This window comes from Alosa sapidissima, chromosome 18, assembly GCF_018492685.1.
Source record: "Alosa sapidissima isolate fAloSap1 chromosome 18, fAloSap1.pri, whole genome shotgun sequence".
Classification (NCBI taxonomy): Eukaryota; Metazoa; Chordata; class Actinopteri; order Clupeiformes; family Clupeidae; genus Alosa; species Alosa sapidissima.
The window spans coordinates 15,290,480-15,308,099 of NC_055974.1; the positions used below are offsets into that span (position 1 = coordinate 15,290,480).

The 17,620-nt window shown below is 39.6% G+C and overlaps 1 protein-coding gene across 1 annotated transcript; it reads left to right on the forward strand.

Moving 5' to 3' along the window:
• Positions 1-370: 370 nt before the first annotated feature.
• On the forward strand, positions 371-15,705 carry LOC121690223 (C-type lectin domain family 4 member F-like). Its single transcript, XM_042070655.1, has 17 exons — positions 371-515; positions 761-835; positions 2,337-2,417; positions 2,532-2,582; positions 2,879-3,094; positions 3,213-3,239; positions 3,580-3,663; positions 4,594-4,677; positions 5,170-5,211; positions 12,997-13,080; positions 13,279-13,362; positions 13,455-13,517; positions 13,809-13,892; positions 14,065-14,133; positions 14,694-14,842; positions 14,945-15,060; positions 15,381-15,705. The coding sequence occupies exons 1-17, from the start codon at positions 371-373 to the stop codon at positions 15,541-15,543; spliced, it is 1,617 nt and encodes a 538-aa protein (XP_041926589.1). The 3' UTR covers positions 15,544-15,705.
• The last annotated feature ends 1,915 nt before the right edge of the window (positions 15,706-17,620 follow it).

Here is a 17,620-nt window from a genome sequence, read left to right on the forward strand (position 1 = left end):
TATTATTGCCTTTCCCCTTTTTTACATTGCTTTTTATTAGGCTATTGCTTGAATTGATATTATTGTGTACTACAACTATTCTCCTTACTATATTTGACCTACATTTTAATCTATTCCCTGTTCAATTTTAAATATTATTATGTTGTTTTGTCGCTTTGGACAAAGGCGTCTGCTAAATCCATAACCATAACCATAATAATGTACTAAACAAATTGGCCAAACAGTTATTGTCCACAGTTATTGTTCTCATGGGGTCACGCTATTTCATTTTGCACAGTCTCTCAGAGAGCATTAAGGTGCATCGGAGCGGAGAGAGGTCCACACACTTTTCTTTTCATTTTGCATAGTGTATAAAGAGGAAGTTTCTTGGATGGGTAGATCAGTAAATCACACCGCTTCAGCCTTCATGCACCACCATCGTGCTGGAAACGCTTACCAGAGAATGGCCATCGACGCCGTGTACTCCAATGTGAACCTAAAGGCAAAGAAAAAGTCCAAGTCTGCATTTGGTGGAGGTGAGTGTGTGTGAGAGACATGCCATTTTTGGTTTGTTGTGACTGTTTGTATTTGCATATGTGAGTATGTGTGTGTGGCTGTTCGTGTGTCTGTTTGTGTGTCCGCGTGTGCCCGAGTGTGAGTGAGTGTGTATGTGTATGTGTGTGTGTGTGTGTGTGTGTAGGTATGTGTGTGTGTATGTGTCTGTCTGTTGTACCTTCTTTGATGTAAGTGTCATAGGTCTTTTTATTCCCTTCCCAAGCAGACGATGACAGTGATGATATTGACTACACATTAATAGACTTCGCCAACTCAGGGAACAAGCAGAGAAGGCCAAACGGTGAGTGTGAACTGCAGCATAGTAGATACAAATACCTTCTTTTTTATGCCACGCACTTTCTGGATTTCCGACAGACTGTCACCCGTGTTGTAGCAGCTGTTGTTTCAGGGTTCGTGTTTACACAGACCTGGTTGGGTGTTGCACCTAGTGAATGGGCACGTTAAGATGCTGAAGGGTTTGTGTCAAAGTTGGATAAAGAGTCACCCTGTTGGGCATAAACAAGATACTTTTGTGTTTACTCTGACATTAAGTAACAGAATATAACAAGATGCCGTTACATTGACACTTCACCAGAAATATATTGCTGTCTGAAGAGCCTTTTATGGCATATAGTTGATTATTCAATGTGGTTTCTGCCCATAATTAGTAGTGGAAAAGGTGCATGTGGTGACGTCTCTGTTATTGTGCCTTGGAGCTAGTGGATCTTGGACTGCTCTGCCATCTGGTGGTGTTGTTCTATTGAAGAAGGTGCCCACTGAACCATTCAGTGAAATGTTATGAAGAAGTTTCTAGAATGTTGTTTTCAGTATGGTGTGGTGCATACTGATGTGCTATAACCAGAGGTGGGAAGTAAATAAGTACAAATACTTAAGTAAGTAGCATTTTCAGGTACCTGTACTTTACTGGAGTATTTATTTTTCCAACAACGTTTTAGAACTCTCTTCAAAACTCATGTTATACTTTTGTCTGAATGCATTTGAGCAGTGCCGGTTCAAACCTCCATATGGGACTCTAAGCAAAAACCTGCTAAGGGGCCATCCTACCTGAACTCTGAGGGCCAAAAACCTGCTAAGGGGCCATCCTACCTGAACTCTGAGGGCCAAAATTGAACCATTTTTTTTACAGTATCATCAGTCGGGTAAACTTGTGTTCGTTCCATGGTTTGATGTCAACATACATCTCTCCAGTGCGTGTTGCTGGCCTAGCCTAGACCTACCTAGCCTAGACCTACCTAGCCTAGACCTACCTAATGGAACGTTTTTGAACGCAGGCGACAGAAATGCAGCATCTCCGCTTTGCGTTGGGCCGTTTTACCATCTAGAACATGTATTAACTTTGTATAGTCGAACGGCGTGTCGTCCATTATGCCTTACATACACCATTAGGCCACAGTCCGCTTCTTTTAACAGAAACAACTGGTAAAATAGTCCTTCCAAAAGGCTTGGATACTTTTTACTTTTATACTTTAAGTACATTTCCGTACATTTAAGATTACTTTCTTAATTTTACGTGAGTGAAGTTGAATCACTACTTATACTTTTACTAGTCTTTTTTACAGATGTATCTGTACGTCTACTTGAGTATGGCAAGTGTGTGCTTTTACCATCTCTGGCTATAATGCATAGGATAAGTTATTGGGTAAGATTACTTGTATGTGACAATGAGAGGTATGGTCTTTGTCTGCAACAAATAGCATGATGAATAACATCATCTCCTGTGTATGTCTGCGTATGAAAAAGGATGGGACTTTATAGGACTCCTGTTCTTTTCTTTGCATTAGCTGTGGACAGTGAAGCTGTCACATACTCTGCAGTCAAAATCCCCCAACCAGGTGTCAGCAAAGAACCAATCCACAGAGATGGTGAGTGACAGCTGTGTTAAATTTTCTGTAAATGGGAACTCTGTAAATATCTCCAAACTACTCACTCTCATTTTATGTTTTTTTTTTTTTTTTTTTTACATTTCTGGCTAAAAGGGGCAGAGGGTGATGATGTAATCTACTACAAGATCACCCAGCCACATAGAGGTTTGCTTGAGAGGTTTACTTCCTGTTTAAGGCCAGTTTGCCAGCTGAAGTACTTTGCTTTCTTTTAGTGTTATTCTGCCATCAACAGGTCATTCTATTACTCTTATTCTCTCTCTCATTCTCTGACTGTGTGTGTGTGTGTGTGTGTGGTTTTGGGTGTGTTTGTGTTGAGTTTAACCTTCTGTTTTTTTCACAAAAAATCCAGCTACAGCACATGAATATTGCTTGCATGTTGTCCTTCCCTAAGTCAAAGGCTGCCACCACTCTCTCTTTCTCTCTCTCTCTCTTATCTGTAGATGTTTTATTTAGCCAGTCTTCAGCACAGCACAATGAACCGCTTCCAACACAAAGTGGACATACACCTGCGGCCTTCCTGGCCCAGAGTGACCCATTCCCCATGACAATGATGACCCCTGTGAGGGAGACCCAGCAGAGGTTCTTTCAGAGACCCACGTTTCTGCTGTTTCTATGTGTTCTCTTTTTCACACTGACAGTAATTCTGGGAGTGCTCTGTAAGTATCACAAAGTAGCAGCTGACTGCCACACAATATACACATTTCCATCCATAGCTAATGATGCCATTTAAGAATGAATATATTAATGCTGTGTGTTGTGTTTGTGTCCCTACAGATTTATTGGAGGAAAATGCCCATGCAGGTAAGAGGTTTTAAAATAAATGATAGAAATGCACTGTCTGGCTAGATAGATACAGCAGATAGATACTTGCTTTTTTCATCCCCAGAGGCATAGTAGATACAAATACCTTCTTTTTTATGCCACGCACTTCCTGGATTTCCGACAGACCGTCACCTGTGTTGTAGCAGCTGTTGTTTTAGGGTTTGTGTAAATAAAGCAGATAGATACTTGCTTTATTCATCCCCAGAGGCACTGTAAATTGTGGTTTTGCAATAGTAATGCACACATGTACATGTAACAATGCTGACCAACATGAAATGTTTTTCTTACTTTCTGTATCATCACACTGGTTTTTATAAAGATTTCATGGGCAAATATGAATCTCTCCAGTCTGTGCACAGGGTAGTCCAGAACAAATACTCCCAGAGTCGTAGGGATCTGTCAGGTCAGTCCTTGTCCCTCTAGAAATGTAAACAATATTTAACACATACCAAAAAATAGACAATGGAGTGTTGTCAGGTATAGATGGTTTACTTTGGTGATAGTAATGCCTCGTTAATTGCATTTAATTCAATTAGTACTATAGGCTCTTTGGCTTATCAATTATTATGAATACTGTAGCGCAGAGCAATCATTAAGGTTTTGGCAAAAATAAATGTTTTTAGTAATTTTTTGGTTGACCACTCCAAGGGCAGTGGAACACTTGGGCACGTGCAACTTAGTGGGCATAGCACCATTAGGCTGATAATGAATAGAAGCTTTTGGTCCCCACTATGGGATGCATCTACAGTGTAGTTTAAAGGAACACCAGGCAACTTTTTCGTGTTAATTAATCATCTTCGTAAGTCGGTATATGGTTAAATGACTCATTATGGGGCGAATGAAGGCTCTCTCGCCCGCCCCTACTGCCTGTAGGAAGAATATCCCACTTGCAAGTTCGGTGTATCCTACTCGCCGACCGATGGAGGATCAGTTTACAGCACAGAGGAGATTGTTGCAAACGTGTGTATAATGGCAGAGCTAGCGAAGAAGCAGCGAAAACCCTTGACGGAAGACACAAAGAAAAGGAAAAGAGCTTCAGACCGAGCGAGGGGGAGCATCAAGCTTACCTGGTGTCCCTTTAAGTCTTTCCCTCACAAAATGAAGGCTGTACAGTAGTAACTTTGCCTTTGTGGTGCTAAACTAAACCAAATTGCAGTTACTACTTTGATACTCAAACTTAAAAAGGATCCACAAACACAGATCTTCAGGACACGACAGCATAACACAAATTAACAAAACAGGTGCCCAAACAAAATGTCAACACTTTCTCTGTAACTCATTTGTTATGTCTTAACTGAAAAGACTCTTACAGTTAAAACTTTCCCCACAACAGAGGCTCTTGAGAGTCTAAAGGTTCTCAACATCAGCCATGGAAGACTGTCTGGAGAGAAAGTATCCTTGCAGAGACAACTCAATGGTAAGGCAGTGGAGAAATTTCAGCACAAAAGCAGCTCTGAGATTCAAGATCACAATTGATATACTGTATACTCAGGATTAGGTAAGCAGTTCTGCTTATGTACCCTTGACATTTGTAAAATGAAAACACCAGTGATCAGGCAAAACACATTTTTATTTTCATTATGTAAGGTGCAATGGTTCTCTACTTGCGATGGCTAGCGGTTGTCATAATAAGATTATCTTTATTCAAACGCTTACATACCCATAGTTCTTAAATGAGAACTTAAGCCCTGTTAAAAAATTGAAGGAATCGGTGCTACCTAATGCGAGTTAGCCTGCTAGCAACTAATGCAGTAAAGCAGCTAAGTTATGCTATGGGGGCATCACTTAAACTTTGACTTGATGGATTTGCCCATTTGTGTCCACTTTTGTGTTTTATTGGAAAGGGTTTTATTCTGTCATCCATACATACATTGATGTTTCTCTTCTCCACCCTTTGTGGAACTGACAGAGCTTGATGGAGAGAAGACATCCATTCAAAGTCAACTGAATGGTGAGCCTGAGATAGGAGAACACACCATTTAGGATCTGAACAGATTTTCAAAATATAAGGGATCTAGATCAATGATGCCTACACTAAGAATATACGACGGAGTATTAGGGCCACACATGAAGGAAAAAAATATTTTTGCCATGGCGAGATTAAACTCGACATGTTGACTTTAAAGTCAGCATGTCGACATTAAACTCGACATTTCGAGAATAAAGTTGAAATGTAATGTCGACTTTAATCTCGACGTGTCGACTTTAAAGTCGCCATGTCGACATTAAACTCGACATTTCGAGAATAAAGTTGAAATATAATATCTACTTTAATCTCGACGTGTCGACTTTCAGATAGATTGCGTCTTGTCTGTTAACTACTCATTGCCGTCATCGTGAAGTGCTGTATCTCGCGGTTGGAAATACCATGCACTATGCCGTTTAGTATATAGCTAGAATAATACATGTATCCAATGATATGTTTTTATACAAAATGCTATTTCACTCTGTTTTACGTGGGTAAGGCCACCGCACATTCAAATAACTGCCCTTCATGAACCAGGCCGTCACTCTCCATAGGTTAACTCATTTCTCTAAAACTGTTTTTTCCATGTCTCACCTGCAATAAACATAGGAGGCTATAAACACAGGTATAGCCTAAGCATATATACTATTTTGATCCCGTGAGGGAATATGTGTGCATGTATACTTTATTTATGCACTATGTGTGCATATGTGCGCATGTAGGCTAGGTAGTACATGGGGTGGTCGGGAGGAGGACAGCTTCATTCGTCCCTAGACATTCAGCAATAGGCTGTTTTGCATCCATTACAAACAAGCAATGTGAAATTCTATGATTGGGGAGAGCGCCTAGTATTCCTAGTCTAGTGCATAAGCATGAAGTTGAACCTTTAGATGAAAAACACTCTTTAATAATAGGCCTACAATGGAGTCACGTGATCAACTGGACAGAGATGGCGGCTTAAGATCTAGCTCCTAGCCCAACTTTGCCAAATAGTTGTTTTGTGTAGTTTTTATTTCGATATTGCACCACTGTGCGCTTATTAAAGACAGTTAAGACCTAATGGCGAGCAAAAACAAAGGTCAGCGACACGATACCGATGCCATTGCAGAGGCTTTATTGGAGAAACTTGAGCCACGTCTTTCCCAGATCCAACAGGTTGGGATTGACAACGACGGAAAGCTAACAGCTATCCATGCACAGCTAGCATCGCTAACGGCAAGCCTTGGCTCTATCAGGTCTGATGTGGATAATCTTAAAACTTCAGTGGAAAGCAACTCAACTACACTTGATACTCATAGCAGCGCTCTTCAAGAACTGGATCTGAAACTAGCTGACATGGAGGACAGGAATCGAAGATGCAATATCCGAATCATTGGGTTGAAAGAGGGACTGGAGGGCTCTAATGCTATCCAGTATCTCTCGCGCTCGCTGCCCGTATGGTTCCCAAAACTAGTAGATGTTCAGGTAGAGATTATGAGAGCCCACCGAATTTACATGGATGGCTCAAGGAAGAAAGACACCACTCGTACGTTGATTTTTAACGTACTTCGCTACACTACCAGGCAGGCGATTCTACAGGCTGCGCGGAAAACTCCTCTTTCTATCGAGGGACGCAGAGTCCGCTTCTCTCCGGATTACAGCAACTACACGGTCAGACGGCGTCAAGCCTTCCACCAAGCTATGGATTCAGCGCGACATAAGGGTCTGGATTTTTTCCTGCTCTACCCAGCAACTCTGAAGATTAAGGAGGGCGCTCAGTATAGAGCATTCACCTCCGCTAAGGATGCTGAAGACTACGTGAACCATGCTGCTTCCCATCCAGCCTCAGCGATGCCCGACGTTTCGGAATCTACCACAGTAAGTGCAATGGAAGAAGAGGATTAAAACCAACTAGCCTACCTGATGTGCATGGACTCCTGGTATCTCGGTTTATTTTAATCTCTCAATGTATCATCTCTTGCATTATGTGCTATGCTTGCAGTAGGTTAACTGAGATGCCGAATGCTGTAACTCTATGGTCGAATTCGTTTGATATCAGGTCCATTTCGTCTCTTTTATGTGCCTGTGGGTTTTTGTGGATTTAGTTTTTGACACATTTATGATAAGAGTGGCCTATGTTTATCTAAAGCTAAGGTAGAATGAAACTACTGTTGTAGCCATATATAGTTCTGGGCTGGTGTTCCTTTTTGCTGCCCCATATCCAATCTTGATCACAGACCGATTTTGAGTGCTAGCCTTTTGGCTTTATGTGTTCCCCTGTTTTCTCGTTTCTCCCTCTGTATCACTGTCTCGTCTGTTTGTGGGTTTTTGTGTGTGTGTTTGACGCGTTTTGTGTGTGGAGGGACTTAATCTTGGATGCACTACTGTCAGGACTTGAAATTAAGGACAATGGCAATACGCCTCTTCATGTTTACTTTAATTTAGTACGCTACGTTTTTGATAATGGGTGAACTTTCATTTTTAGTTTGGAACTGTGGTGGACTGAATGCTCCTCATAAACGAGCCAGCACTCTGGGCTTACTGAAAAGTAGGAACATTGACGTTGCATTATTACAAGAGACACATCTGCTGCAGGCTGATAATAGCCGTCTGGCTAATACGTTTTATCATACAATTGCATCTTCCTCAGCGAGCACGAAAACAAAAGGAGTAGCCATTGTTGTCAAACGGAATCTCCCAATTAAAGTACTATCTTCTTGGTCAGATGATTCAGGCAGGATTGTTATCTCCACAATAGAATTTAGTACTAGGAAGGTTGCTCTGGTCTCAGCTTATGCGCCAAATAACTTTGATTGCAATTTTTACAGTATTCTCACCAACCGAATGCTGGAGTTAACAGACTGTTCTTTTGTTGTTGGTGCAGACTTTAATGCTGTATGGGACCCGAATTCTGATCGGTCTAGTGCTAGGGCTACAGGGGGGCAGGCACAGGCCACTAGTGCTCTAAAGTCATGGGCCAGCAGTTTGGGGCTTACAGACATTTGGCGTGCAGTCAATCCCACCTGCAGGGACTTTTCTTTCTTCTCAGGTAGACATAAGTCTTTCTCTAGGATTGATTTTCTTTTTGCATCTCCTCAATTATTTCAATCCATTGAGAAGGCAATGCTACTTCCAATAGCATTGTCTGACCATAAAGGTGTTCTTTGCTCCACCACCCTCTACAGACTGTCTCAACGTGCTGTTAGATGGCGTTTCAATACTTCCCTGTTGAGAAATGAATCTTATATTGCTCAGTTCATTTCAGAATTCCAGATTTTTGCAGAACTTAATGTTGGCTCTGTAGCAGACCCCAGGATACTCTGGGATGCTATAAAAGGTTTTATTAGGAGCAATGCTATACTGTTTGGTTCCAATAAACGCAAAGCTAGGTCACTTCGACTTCATAATCTTGAAGCTGAATTCACCAGGTTAGACTCTCTGTTGCAGACAAATTTCACTGATCAAATAGCTTTGAAACGATCATTAGTCAAGAAAGAAATAGCCAACGTTATGAAACAGGAATCTGAATTTTTAATCCATAGGACGAGACAGCGTTATTATTTCCACGGCGCTAGGCCTAGTCACTTACTAGCTATGAGAATCAGGTCTAGTGATAATTTTGCAGATATACCTGCCATTAAATCTAAGGATGGTATTATTAGAACGGATCCCGTGGAGATAAATAAAACATTTCAGGCCTTTTATTCAGATTTATATACATCAGAGGTTTCTTTGGACAAAACCTATTGTTACAATTGGTTAAATCAGCTGGACTTGCCTCATTTAACAATAGAGGAATCAGCTGACTTGGACAAAGCTATTACTATAGAAGAGCTAAGTGCAGCAGTACACAGTATGCAAAGGGCTAAATCACCAGGTTTTGATGGGATACCCCCTGAGCTTTATACAACATTCTGGGAACAGCTTGGTCCCTTCCTCCTCGACATGATCAACTTCTCTATTGAGAAGGGCGAGTTTTCAAGGGATGTAAACACAGCTTTGATATCCTTACTCTTGAAAAGAGATAAAGATCCATCTGAGTGCTCTAACTACAGACCTCTGAGCCTGTTAAACTCAGACTTGAAAATCTTTGCGAAGCTCCTAGCCCGGCGCCTGGAGTCCTATATGCCAAAATTAGTCAAACCTGACCAAACAGGATTTATTAAAACGCGAATGGCTGCAGATAATGTCAGACGCCTTCTGCACATTATTGATGCTGCAGAGGGCAGCATGATACCAAGGTCACTGCTTTCACTGGACGCAATGAAAGCTTTCGACAGACTAGAGTGGCCATTCTTGTGGTCAGTCTTGGAGGTGATGGGCTTTAGTAATACTTTCATTGGAATGATTAAAGTTATGTATTCTAATCCAACAGCCCGAGTCTTAACCGGACGCACCTTTTCCTCTTTATTTCTAGTGTCTAGATCTTCACGTCAAGGCTGTCCCCTGAGTCCTGCGTTATTTGTCCTCTCCCTAGAGCCCCTGGCTCAAGCTATCCGTCAGTCTAGTATGGTGTCGCCAATATGTATTCGTAGCATAACGTAGCATCACCTCTCACTGTTTGCAGATGATGTTATGGTATTTTTAGAAAACCCTTCTCAGTCTATTCCTCACCTTTTGTCCATCTGTGAAGAGTATGGTAGCTTGTCAGGGTTTAGAATTAACTGGTCAAAATCTGCCCTACTGCATTTGACTGACTCCGCTAGCAATTTAAGCATCAATGTTAACATCCCCATTGTTAAACAATTTAAATATCTAGGTATTGAAGTTTTCCCCTCCTTAAATAAGATTGTTAAACATAATTATTCAGTTGCTCAGTGCAATGTTTTGAAAGATATGGAAAAATGGATGTCTCTCCCCATGTCTATTCAAGCTCGTATTTCTGTGGTTAAATTTAATGTTTTACCCAGGATTAATTTTGTGAGCTCCATGCTACCTCTTTCTCCTCCGTATGGTTATTGGCATAAACTGCAATCAGCAATATCTAAATTTATTTGGAAAGGCAAAAGGCCGCGAATTAAGATGTCCACTTTACAGAGGAGGAAGGAGGATGGTGGCCTTTCAGTTCCCAACTTAAAATTTTATTTTTGGTCCTTTGTGTTAAGACCTCTCCTTTTCTGGTTTGATCCAAACGCCTCTGTTTCCTGGCGTACTTTAGAAAGTGCTATGACAGCACCTTGGTCTTTACATGATGTTCTCTTTGCCAACATTTCTGCTAAACAATGTCAGCTACGGTTTGGCCCCATTATCTCTCATCTCATCAAAGTTTGGAGATTGGTCGAAACATATCGCCATATTTCATGTAACTGGCACACACTTTCTCCATTATTTAATAATAAAGCACTTTTGATTGGTGGTAGACCTATAGTGGCTCTACAGTGGGAACAGAGGGGGGTGCATTATCTAAAAGACATATTTACTGAGGCTGGCTTGTTACCGTTCTCTGATTTGCAAAACACATTCAGTCTGCCACGTTCCTCTTTTTTCTTCTACCTTCAATTAAGATCAGCACTTAAAGCATATGGTGTTCCCTGGCAAGAATCTCTGCCCACCCATCCAATCAGACAATTATTTTCTGTACAGTCAAAAACCAAGGGTATGGTGTCTAGGCTTTATCAGTTTCTGGTGATACCTCACCGCTTTGGCCTTCCTGTAGAGAGGATTTGGGAACGTGATTGCCCAGATCTGGTTGACGAAATTGATTGGCATGACGTATGGTCTAACATCTCAGAAGTCTCACGCAATCCAGACCACCAGCAGATCCATTACAATTTCGTTTATAGGACTTACCTTACCCCTGTGAAAATGCATCACATGAAAATAATCAATAGTCCTTTATGTACTTTCTGCCCATTAAAAGCGCAAGGTACATATCTCCATATGATCTGGGATTGCTCTCCTGTCCATCAGTTTTGGAACAACATTGCATCCAATCTATCTACCTTGATTAATAACACTGTACCTGTTACTATTAGTGTTTTGATTCTGAACGACCTGTCAGTCTTGAACGTCTCCAAAGTGCTGAAGCGTGCTGTATATGCTGGACTTACAGCTGCTAAGAAAATGGTTGCAACTCGCTGGAAACCACCTCATGATCTGTCTGTACGGACATGGACTCTACTTTTCTTGGATGTCGTCTATATGGAGCTCTCTACAGCACGAATCAATGGAGCGTCAGAAAAGACACAAGACACTTGGCAAAATATTGCAGAATCTTTAAAACGGCTGCTGTAGGCCTATGCTAATCCTTTCTGCTTTGGTTTGTGCATATCTGATATGTGTAATATTTGTCCCTCTATAAGTGTATAAGTGCTTTTTCTTTCCTTTTTTGTTTTGTCTGTGTGTTTGTGCTTGTCCATCGTTGTGTGCTTGTTTATGTTTTTGATATTGTGGTGTTTTTATGTCTCCCTCATTCCCGTCTTTCTTCTCTGTGTTTTTTGTCCTGGGACTCGTTCCTATGTCTTGGGCATAATGTGTGTAATTAGAAATTATAATATGACAGTATGATGGTGTTTTTATAACCCTGTGTGACATTACCTAATAAAAAACATTTGATCACAAAAAAATAATAATAGGCCTACAATAAATAAATAAACCGCTAATGACGTTTAGGCTACTTTTGACCATCGCATTTATCGCCTGTAACTCCGTGATAAGGACCTACAGGAAAGTATTTGGCTGAGCAACGGAGGTTAATGTTTTATGTTTTGTTCACATGATATAGGCCTATGTCTAATCATTGTTGCAGTCGAAGAAAACTGGAATGTTTAATTTGTCCTCCCTTTCAATCGTCCCGAGCGGTCGTTCTCTCTCCAAACTAACTTTATTCTCAAAATGTTGAGTTTAATGTCGACACGTCGAGTTAAATCTCGTCATGGCAAAAATATTTCTTCCTTCATGTGTGGCCCTAATACTCCGTCGTAGGAGGAGGACAGCTTCATTCGTCCCTAGACATTCAGCAATAGGCTGTTTTGCATCCATTACAAACAAGCAATGTGAAATTCTAGGATTGGGGAGAGCGCCTAGTATGCCTAGTCTAGTGCATAAGCATGAAGTTGAACCTTTAGATGAAAAACACTCTTTAATAATAGGCCTACAATAAATAAAAAAAACCCGCTAATGACGTTTAGGCTACTTTTGAATCGCATTTATCGCCTGTAACTCCGTGATAAGGACCTACAGGAAAGTATTTGGCTGAGCAGGTTAATGTTTTATGTTTTGTTCACATGATATAGGTCTATGTCTAATCATTGTTGCAGTCGAAGAAAACTGGAATGTTTAATTCATCCTCCCTTTCAATCGTCCCGAGCGGTCCTTCTCTCTCCAAACTAACTTTATTCTCAAAATGTTGAGTTTAATGTCGACACGTCGAGATTAAAGTCGACATGATATTTCAACTTTATTCTCGAAATGTCGAGTTTAATGTCGACATAGCGACTTTAAAGTCGATACATTGAGATTAAAGTCGACATTACATTTTAACTTTATTCTCGAAATGTCGAGTTTAATGTCGACATGGCGAGTTTAATCTCGTCATGGCAAAAATATTTCTTCCTTCATGTGTGGCCCTAATACTCCATCGTAAGAATACGCTTTGAGAACAACACCCCGAGATTTCTTTTTCATATTATTTGATCTTATTTCATATATACAGTCTAATATATAATTGTATTATTTTGCATCAATTTATATTATTCTATTATTTTGAACAACAAAGTATGTTAGATTACAGATCTTGTCAACTCATTAATAAATTGTGGCAGCTGCACTTACATGCTTCTCTTTTGACAGCTGTAAACAAGAGTTTGCAATTTGAGATGGACACAAATAGAAAACTTTCTTTGGAAAAAAAGACAAGAGAGTGGAATCTTACAAGTAAGTGTCAAAACTCAGTTTACAGGATTCCACAAGTACATTTGCTGTGCAAAATTGCGTATTTCAATGTTTATAGTTTTTGTTGTTGTTTTTCTTGTATTCAACAGTGGATATCTATCCGTTTATGTTTTTGTCACTCTTAGCCAACAACTTGTGAAAGCTGCAGCAATATACCCATCATTGTCTCTCTTTTCACAGGTGTGACCAGGGATTTGGAAAAGGAGAAACAACAAAACAAACAGCTTACAAGTGACAAAGAAACAAAAGAAAAAAAACTCTCAGGTGAGTGGCATGACCCAGTTTCCTTGATTGGAGCTTTTTGGAAAAAGATGGAGTTTGATTGTTCCACACATTTGTACATCTTTTCCAAACAGATTTGAGGACTGAAAAAGAGAATGCAGAGAGATTGAGAGATCAATATAACACTTCACTCTCTGGTGAGGAAAAGCTGACACATAAGAGATGCTTCTGTTCCTTTTGGTTCTGATACATATTCCCACCAGGTTAACATGTGTCATGTTTTAACAAATGTAAAAATGGTTAAACAGGTAGAGGAATTCATAGATTGGATTGGTTAACTAGACAATACACTATATTTACTAGTGTTAACTACTTATACACAGAGATAGACATAGTCAATATAACTGTTGGTGATAGAAATAGATATACAGTATGGATACCCATTGCATTGTATATGCATTTGTTTTTTGTTTGTCATTGTTGAACAGATACACAGAAGAGACTTGATGAGCAGAAGATAAGCAATGCTTTTCTCTCCCACATCAAGGACAGTATTGAGGTAGAGCTGAAAAGTAAGGGACATTTTCCTACACAATTAGTCCTTTTAATTAGTTTGCCCCAAGAACCATGTTTCCCACAGATGTAAGACTGAACTTTTGACTTTTTAGATTTTCAGAAAATGTCCATTACATTAACCTACTGCATGTTCACTTACAGTATAGTATGTGGATTATGTTTGTACAGAATATCGAGAAACATTTCTTCAAACCAGAGATGATGAACAAAAAAAGATGCTGAACAGCGTACTACAAGGTTAGTCATTCCATATGCTGCCTTTAGTGGATAGCCTAGAACATGTGCCCTCACAAAATGATGTGGAAGGAGAAACAATTCACCACAGTTCCATGCTTGAGACACTTTTACCATGTTCTAAAATAAAAAACTAATTGCAATCCATTACATGAAATATCATTTGAGTGAGTATTATGAAAGTGATGGTGGTATTATGCTAATCGATAAGGACTTCTCTGTAAATCAATTGAAATGAATCAAAACCTAAGAGTAGCAGGTCCACAACAAGGGACGGATAGTTTGACAGCGGTGATCGCATGAATTGTAGTTTTATTTGTGACACAATAATGTACTGCTCAATAAACTGTGGTTATTACATGGGAGCGGTCAATAAGTATTTTGTATTTTTAATTGCCATAGAACACTGTTATGCAGTTTAATAGACAGTGCATCTATAAGCGGGAAATTACTGTACCTGTGCATGTGAGTGATTTTAGTTCTGCTTTGGAACTGAAGTTTATTACATGTCTGCTGCGTGTGTGTGTCATTAAATAGACATGTTCTGTTTCTATACTCAATAGCTTTAGAGATGGGCTGTGCCCTTGGATGGAAAAACTTCACAGGAAAGTGCTACTTCTTCTCCTCTGAAAATGTTACCTGGTATCAGAGCAGAGATGCCTGCCAGGCCAAGGGGGGACATTTGGTTGTCATAGACACAAAAGGGGAATGGGTAAGACAATATAACTGATGGATCATTTGAATTTCCCTGTCTATATGTCCTTGCATGTAGTCCTACTGGAATACACACTGAACCAGACTTATCTTGCTTTAGGAATTCCTTAAAGAAAAGACACCAGGTGATACAAAGACCTCTTACTGGATCGGCCTAACTGACTCAGAGAAGGAGGGGACATGGTGCTGGGTGGACAACACAGACCTTGGCCTAAAGTAAGAATGTAATGTATACATGTGTTTGTTTGTGTGTGCCTAATAACTGGGTGATAATATATTTTAATATTTAATATTTTTTAATTTTTCATGAATTAATTAAAGGAAAAAAAACTTTTAAAAATTGGCGCTGATTAAATGCATTTTAGCCTTGGCGTGTTTACTTTGTCACTCGTAAACCTGTCAATGGACAACCTATGAAATGCTTCTCACCACAAATAGGTTATGCAGTTAATTTAGAATAATTAATCACAAAGTTTGTAATTGAAAGTGTATGTGTGCGTATGTGTTTATGATGTTTTATTTTACATATTTTACAGGTACTGGATGACTAATCAGCCTGATGACTGGAAAAACAATGGGATGAGACCAACGGGAGAGGACTGTGTCAGAACAAATGCAGAGGAAGGACTCTGGCTGGATGCATTCTGTGACGACAAGTTTCATTATATCTGTGAAGCTACAGCTGCTGTGAAACCTTGAATCAAGTATAATACTGTATTGTCAAGTTCTATATTTTCCTCTGTCACGTTTGTTCTTTCATTTGTTCATCAAACAGTTTATTACAGAATGCAAAATGATGTATATGTATCTGTACATGTATGTGTATTTTTCTGATAATAAAAGCTTACTTTGTCTTGTCTAGAGCAGTGTTTTTCAACCACTGTGCCAGGTCACACTAGTGTGCCGTGAAAGATCATCAGGTGTGCCGCAGAAAATTACCCAAATGTCACGCACTGGTCCAGAAAAGCAACTGTTGCATCAAAGAATTTATAACCACATACTCTCATTGATTGTATTATTGCACTATTTGTGGTATGCAGGCATTGTACAACGGGGGCCCCATATCCAGTATTCACAGAATCATCACATATCCAGTTCATCCAACAACAATTGGAAGCTTACTTTGTCTTGCTCTAGACAAGACAAAGTAAGCTTTTATTATCAGAAAAATACACATACATGTACAGATACATATACATCATTTTGCATTCTGTAATAAACTGAATTAGATATAGTCACCTACAAATGAAACAGAGGGCGCTTGTTTTATTGAGCAGGTCTTGCATAGAAGCCATAATAAGGCCATATCTGTGTATTATTTGAAATTTTAGGCTATGGTATGTTTATTTTTTCTTCACACAGGATGTTAGTGTGCCGTGGGACATTTTAAGTGTCAAAAGTGTGCTGTGTACGGTGGCGCATTGCATTCACATCACAAAAAAATAATAATAATCAGGTTATCTCATAATTATGAGAATTTTCTCATAATTACGAGATGATTATCTTGTTATTATGAGATAATTATCTCATAATTATGAGATAACTATCTCATAATAACAAGATAATCATCTCGTAATTATGAGATAAGGATAGGATCCTGCTGAGGATCTAAACAGCCTTTCAATAAAAGCAAGCACATATCCTACTGATTTCCTGCTTTGAATGACTTTCGTACTTTGAGAGATTAACATGTATTTAAGTGGCATGAAAAATAAGCCTGTCAAATCGCCAACAACCCCAAAGCAAAGAGTAAGCTTCTATGCTACTCTTTGCCCAAAGGAAATACAATGTTGCACGTTACAGTCCTAACCAGTAGGTGGAGGTGCTACTACGCATAGGGCTATCTCCATCCACGTTGTCACACGCACGCCTATTGTTTATTTTGTGCAGCTAGGCTACTTGTTCAAGTGGCATTGATGAGTTAAACAGTCACATTTTTCCTACACGTATTATATTGAGAGAAAACAGTCAGTTGTAAACAAAGAACTCTTCTTATGTAACCCTTTCATAAATGGACTGAAGTTGGCTCTACATATCTACTTTTATATATCTGCTCAATTACAAATTCAACAACCTGAACTTCCAGCAACAAACAGAGGGAAACTAAACTTCATGTCAGAGTTCAGCTTGATAGACTACGAAACACTAGACTACGAAAAAACGGTACAGAATCTCAGCTCTTCCACATGTGTCTTAGACACTCTGCCTACCAATTTCTTCAAAACTGTTTTTCATCTCATAGCGGTGGAAGTCACTGAAAACAGCTGTTGTAAAGCCACTTCTCAAGAAGAATAACCTGGATGCCTCCATGCTAAACAATTACAGGCCCATATCCAATCTACCTTTTATTGGCAAAATTATTGAAAAAGTAGTCTTTAATCAATTAACCACCTTCCTAACATCAAATGGGTATTTTGATTACTTTCAGTCTGGTTTTCGGGCAAATCACAGCACTGAAACAGCTCTCATTAAAGTTTCCAATGACATACGCCTAAACACAGATTCAGGTAAAACATCAGTCCTAGTGCTACTGGACCTTAGTGCAGCATTTGACACTGTTGATCACAATATTTTACTTCACAGACTAGAACACTGGGTTGGATTTACAGGCATAGTTATCAGCTGGCTAAAATCATATCTACAAGAAAGGAGCTTCTTTGTTGCCATCGGAAACTGTACCTCAACACCAACGTCCTTGTTCCCCAGGGGTCGATCTTAGGGCCACTATTATTCAACCTCTATATGCTCCCACTTGGACAAATCATCCAAAATAACT